The sequence below is a fragment of the Labrus mixtus genome, chromosome 17, assembly GCF_963584025.1.
Source record: "Labrus mixtus chromosome 17, fLabMix1.1, whole genome shotgun sequence".
Classification (NCBI taxonomy): Eukaryota; Metazoa; Chordata; class Actinopteri; order Labriformes; family Labridae; genus Labrus; species Labrus mixtus.
In genome coordinates this window covers 629365-636064 of record NC_083628.1, presented here as the reverse complement: position 1 = coordinate 636064, position 6700 = coordinate 629365, and the positions used below count along the sequence as shown (strand labels likewise).

General features: G+C 43.7%; 1 protein-coding gene across 1 annotated transcript in view; it reads left to right on the top strand.

Annotated features, from left to right (window-relative positions):
- The first annotated feature begins 872 nt into the window (after nt 1-872).
- The window catches only part of aebp1a (AE binding protein 1a), a 19284-nt gene continuing 13456 nt past the window's right edge, over nt 873-6700 (top strand). The window contains exon 1 of the mRNA XM_061061196.1: nt 873-1500. Coding sequence (XP_060917179.1) covers nt 1233-1500 — 268 coding nt within the window. The 5' untranslated portion in view covers nt 873-1232. The remainder of the gene's footprint in view (nt 1501-6700) is intronic.

Genomic DNA, 6700 nt, shown 5'->3' with positions numbered 1-6700 from the left:
TGGTCACTTCCTGTCAGCACCTGTTGTGTCCAATCGGACTTAAAGCTTTTAGTTTGAACTTCCTGACGCTATTTTCTCCTCTCGAGATCCTTGCTTGTGTTGTACTTACTCTCTGAAGTACGTCGCTTTGGATAAAATGGATAAAATAATTATGCTTTGAGCCTCTTAACCCCCCCCCCCCCCCCCAGAAAGGCAAAAAATAAGCAATGAATACAGCTGTAAACATCTGCCCAGACCAAGAAAAGCTGCAGCAGCAAAACCTCAAATATCCTGAGTTAGCATTTAATTATTTTTATGCACATTTTTCAGCTTTCAAAGGAAACATGTGCTTTGCTTGATTCCACAAGTTGCACACTTTTGCTTTTAAGAAACATCCCATGATTCTCTGCTGTGCACCACTTTTTTTTTTACAATCTGTTATCTCTTGAAGACCCAGCAGGAGGCAATAGGCGTCTGTGTTCTCTGTTCAAAGGGAAACTGGAGCCTCAGCTTGTTTGAAATGTCTGTGAAGTTTTTATTTTCTATCTTTTACTTTCCTCGCTGAGGTTTGTTAATAACCCGGGTCAGACACTCTCTGAGTTCAGTCATGCCCTGGTCTTCTCCTAAGAACTGCAGACATCATTGAAAAGTCTTTCTTTAATGATCTTCTTCTCTGTTTTGCTTTCCTCCTTTGTAGGAATGTCCCATGTGGCAGATGCTCCTCCCCCCCTGTTCAGAGATGGGTGAGGGGAAAAGGGGGTGAAGGGCCAGGAGGGAGAAGTGTCTGAGTGTATGAGAGGAGGAGGAGACGGAGGAGGAGGAGGAGGAGGGAGGTGTGCTGCTCTGCTGCTGCTGTTGGAGAACTCCAGACAGATGCATTTCCTCCTCGACCAGCTCTCTGCTTTAAAAACCTCCAGCCCACAACGTTTTCTCCCTCTCTTCTCTGCACGCTGACTCAACACCAGAGAGGGAGGAAGCTCTCCAGACCTCCTCAGACTCGTCCTTTTGTTCTCTCGCTCCCTTTCATGTCTGCTGAGACTTCTTAAAAAAAAAAAAAAAGGATCCTCAGAGTCTGGCAGCATCGGACGACTGACTCTGTGCATCTGAAGGTCAGATGTTCGATCCAGAGCCGTTTTTTTGAAGATAATTTTTTAAGATTCTGAGCTTCTCCTGGTGTGCATGTGGTCTGCTTCATCTCAGTCTGCGTTGATTTAACTGGAGAAGAAGAAGAAGAAGAAGAAGAAGAAGAAGAAATGAGGGCTGAGGCGGCGGTGGTGGTGTTGCTGGGTTTGAGTCTGTGCTGTGCTCAGGTCTTCCCTCAGGAAGACGTGAAGGAGAAGAAACTCTCCGGGGGTCGGATGCAGGTGAGAGAAACGCGAGGAGAGGTGAGGACGGACGGGAGGCAGAGGGAGCGAGGAGGAGACGAAGAGGGGGCTAGGATGTCAGACGAGCCGGCTGAAGTGGTGGAAGAGGAGCGGACTAAACCAAAGAAGAAGAAAACACCTGAGGAGATCGAGGCAGGTGAGTCTCCTGCTCAGACATCAGATCTCAAACAAGTCAGGGGGATGTTCATCTGTGATACGACGCTAAAGAAGTTAAAGTCTTTCTATGTGATTTTTCACACTTAAATATATAAATCAAGTATCTCCTCTGAAAATAGCTCTGTGAGTCATGACTGTCTACAATGGGTGTAACACCCGAGTCCCACTGTCTGTGATGTTTTCAGAGTTTTCAGAGTCCTATCTTCACTTTGTTTACATCGCCCGGACGGCCGGCTGACTCCTCCCCTCGTGTATAAAAGTTGTTTAATTGAGGGACTAGAGAAAAGAAGAATAACATACTGTACTCACTGCTTAACTGTGTTTCTAGATCACGCTCATTTCAGGTAAATTTACATGCAGTGTGAAGATACGAGCATAATAAAGATCGCTAGCATTAGCATGCTAACACAACAATGCAGCGCGAGTTGTTTTGGTTTCATGCTGGTGCTCAAGGGCGACATCTGCTGGATCAAAAAATCACATATAAACGGAATAAACATCAGATTTAATTTGTGGGACCATTTGAATGTTTTTTTTTTACTGGTCTCAGCTCACAAGTGAAGGTCAACGTAGAATCTTTCTTCTTGTATTTAATAACTGTAAATATGTTTGTCTTCTAAATGTTGTCATCCACATTATCGTTTCTATCAGAGCTATCAGATCATTTTTTTAGTGTAAAGGCTCTGACACACCAACAAGGTCGTCGGCCGTCAGTCCTAGTTGGACCGTCTGTGATCGGTCGTCGTCCTAGTTTTTGTGGTGTGTCCGGCTCCGTCGCTACCCGTCAGCCTTTTGTTGGCTGATTCAACATGTTGAAGCTCTGTGATTGGCTATTGGGAGGTTTCATTTCTCTCCAGCTTATTAGTCTCCATGCTTTCACCCATTAGTGCGGTTTCTCCTTATTTGTCTCCTCCGCCTCTTTTCTTTTTTCCACTAAAAGACCAAGAACTGACAACGTTGTGGTTGGCCGTCGGCTGTCGTCTTTGCGGTGTGTTCAAGTGCAACTTTTTGGCCAAGACAAACGGCGATGTGAGCCACTGGTTCTGTGCCGTCTGCTCAGTGTGTCAGGGCCTTTAAAGGTTTGAATCGGATGTTTCTCGACCTTTGCTGTGCCTTAAGCGTGCAGCCAAGACGCTGATGATACACAGACAGGAAAGGCTGCAATCAATCTCTGAGGCAGGAAAACATTCGGTCTGAAGTCTGTTGTCTGAAACGTCTCCGTCTCAGACAAAAAACAAGGGGGAGAAGTTACTTAAAGGCACTAAAGACACAAAGCTTCCAACAACCTAATGTAGAGAGTCGTGCACTTAACACTCAAATCATAAAAAGCTTGAAACACAGGACATGCCCAAACTGTGAAAACAAACATCTTTTACAACAAAAAGTCAGGACTTGAACTCTTTGATTCAACCCTTTGTCTTCGCTCCCTTTCTGCAGTGTCAGAGATTTAAAAGTATTGTTTGTTTACCGGATGGATTGTATCTCTGAAGGCATGATTGCACAACAGTTGGGGGTTTTGTTTTGATGAATATGTCTCAGAGGTTCAGAGATGACGGAGCAGAAAACTTCCAGTTGGAGGTCTGACGGTTTCTTGGCAGCCTGAGCACACACCGCTGCTCCTCACATGACCTGCTCCCCGCTGCCAGGAGTCCAGGTTGTGGACGTGACTGTTAACCCTCAGGCATCAGTTTCATTTACGACCCTCTGAAGTCACTAAGGACAAAAATGTCCAAGCCAAAAAACTGATATAAAAATAGATCAGATTGATATTTTTTTCTACTTTGTTCTGCATAAATCTCTTAAACAACTTCAGCCCTGCTCAAAACTACCAAACATTAAATCATTAGGAATTTAACCCTTTAAATGCCAGTTTGATTACTTGATGTCACTGTTGATATTTATGAAAAAAAACACAAAAATTAGTTATTTTCCACATAACAAATATTTGGTGGCTGGGGGATTTTTTTTAAATCAGTCTTGGATATGTCAAAGATTATCCAAAATATTGACTTTGATGCATTGTTAGTTTTTGTGTAGCATCAGATTTAAAATGTAGTTCCCTGTTTGGACATTGCATGCCAGTTTGATTACATGATTCTGGCATTTAAAGGGTTAAATTCCTGATAATTATTCAATATTTGATATTTTTGAGCAGGGCTGGAGTTGTTTAAGAGATTTATGCAAGAAAAAATATCAATCTGTTCTATTTTTATAGCAGTTTTTTGGAAGTGGACATTTTTGTCCTTAATGACTTCAGAGGGTTGTAAACATGTTTCAGTGTTCTATTGATCTATCTATCTATAAATAAAATGTGCATTCCTCAGATGTGTCAAGAGAGAGACTTTCTTACTAAAATGTGTGCCATAAGCACTAACAGACAAAGTGATGACCAGATGAAGAGGTAACATTTGACCAAATGGACAAAAATGTCCATAATGATGCAAGAGGGTTAAAAACTTTCAGCAGCAAACACACAATGATCAGAGAGGGAGCTCTGACAGAGAGAGAGAGGCGTCTGTCTGCTCCTCAATTATATCCTAACGCACACACAAAAAAAAGAGAAAAAAACACAAACTCGGAGCAGACGCAGAAATATTTCCACTACGCTTCTTTCCTTTAAGTGAGCAGACGGGATTTACGAGAGGACCTGGTTCCAGTAGCTCCATGCTGATGACTGATGCTCTGAATGTTCTCTTTCCACTGCATGAAGCAAAACCACAAAACCAGCCAGAGATGCTCATGTGTGGCTGATTTGAGTTACATAAGAGGCCGTGATTCACTAAACCTGAGACGTATAACTCTTCAGCTTGTTTTTTAGAGTTCTCACGGAGTGCAGCGTCTTTATCAGAGATGTTTCACGCCCATGTTTCCATAGAAACAAAGACGAGAGCAGTCCAGATGAAGTATGAAACTTTTCATGATAAACATGAACAGCAGCGTGTTTCAGGCCGGGGTCTCTCTCAGCGTTTCACAAGATGTACTCAGATTTAAACGATCACTTCCTGCAGACAAACACGTTAAAAATGAATTGACATAAACCAAATAGACAAAAGAATGATATCCAAATAAAACAAAGTTGATGATAAGAACATTTAAGTCCATTTGGAGCTCGTCAAGAACGCTTTTCTCTCTTATTTTGACTGATGACATTTCTGCAGGGCTTTAAAATGAGTTGTTTAGGCTGCACCGTTATCTAACCATGAGCTACGACTCGAGAAGCCACAGCGACACTTTAGTGACAGAAATGTGGTTTGAAGTCGAGGACTTCTCTCCTCCAGAGTCACTGAGACACAAACAGGACCTGAGGACACAAAAGGCTCCAGGTTCACAACATGTCAAATGACTTTGAGGAATAATTGCTGATATTTGATGGGGCGGCTGTGGCTCAGTGGTAGAGTCGGGCGTCTCTCAACTGGAAGGTCGTGGGTTCGATCCCCAGCTCGTGGAGAGATGTCAGAGTGGGGCTACTACACAGGGAGCTCACCAGAGGAGTCGGGGGGTGCGGTGCCCTGCTCAAGAGCAGCGGGAGCAACTTGGGGTTAAGTGACTTCCCTAAGGACAAATTGGACATGTAGCTGCAGCAGCTGGGGATTGAACCCGTGACCTTCCAGTTGAGAGATGACCGACTCTACCACTGTTATTCGGCATGTTGTAAACCTGGAGCCTCTGGTGCATATTTTCTTTTGTGGATTTTGTGTCACCGTTAATCAAAGAATCCAGACGAGGAAAAGCTTCGCTGTGGGATTCTAACCCTGAACCCAGGGCGGATAAGAAGTCCAAAAAGTTCCTCAGAGTTTCAGTGAGTTCAGAGACGTGTGTAAAGAGACTGACGGAGTATAAAGCGTGTGTGCCAGGTACACAGCAGGTGAGTAATGGACTGGCTCAGCGCTGTGATGCGTTTAAGGACCAGTGGAAAATAGGAAACATGTCTAGCAGCAGAAAACAAGCCGCTCTCTCTGTGTGTCTGGAGACGGTTACATAACGAAGTGTTTGAAGATCTCCTCTCTGTAATACTCGCTGTAGGCTTTGTTGAACAGCAGTTTGTAATTAGTCTCTAACGGGGGTGTTAAAGATTACAGAGCTGACTGAGGAGTTAAACATACGAGGCTCGGGGGTCGGAGTCCGCCCGCCTTCATCGGTTTGTCGGCTGATTAGAAAGATATTTGCTTTGAATTCACTGTAAAAACATTTGTTTCCACATCATGAATATAAAAACAACCACACTAAAAATGATCAGATTTGTTTTTTAAAAAAAAGGTGTGCAGTTTGGACCTCAGAAGGTAAACAACATGTGACGGATCGAAGGAAGAGATGCAGAGGGCCGTCAAATTACTTTTCCCCTTGGGCCCCAAAATGACTAAATCGGCCACTGGAAATTAGAGCCGCGTTTCCAGCAAGCGGTCGGGCTCCACGGCTAACCGTACGCTTACACTTCACTAACACAGCGGGGCGAGAAAGTGTAGACAGAGAATAAATTCAACAAGAAAGAAGAAGAACGTGACACAGTAAACAAAGATCAACGATTCCTAAGAAGGTCAGCATCTCCGAGGTCGTCCACTGGGCGGAGCTAAGCGCTGACAATAAGTCGCATAAACAGCCTTGAAGTTACTCTCTTCAAATCCACAGGATATTTAAACATGCAGCATTTTGTGTTTGTGCTTTATCACTGCTGTGTCACGGGAAGTAACGATTCTTTAGACCAATCAGTGGACTGCAGTGTCTCTAGCTCCTCCCTCTAAAGGTAGCAAAAAGTAGGACGGTACAGATCGGTTATTTTGGAACCATTTCCAACATTTGACAGAGGAAACCTTTTCAAACCAAACTGAACCGGAACGCCTGGTGGAGACGGGGCTCATGAGATTATATCCATGTGAGTCTCATTTGACATTTTCTCCTTTCTAACTCTGAAAGAACAAAAAACTGTAAATTTCTCAAAATACTGAAAAATGTGTGTTTTTAAAATTGGCTAAAAATTATTTGTTTGATTTCTCAGTGTGGTCGTGCGAATAGACCTCATGAGCCTCTGTCTCTCTCTCTCTCCATCTCTCCATCCCTCTCTCTCTCTCTGTCTCTCTCTCTCTCCATCTCTCCATCCCTCTCTCTCTCTTTGTCTCTCTCTCTCTCTGTCTCTCTGTCTCTCTCTCTCTCTTTGTCTCTCTCTCTCTCTCTCTCTCTGTCTC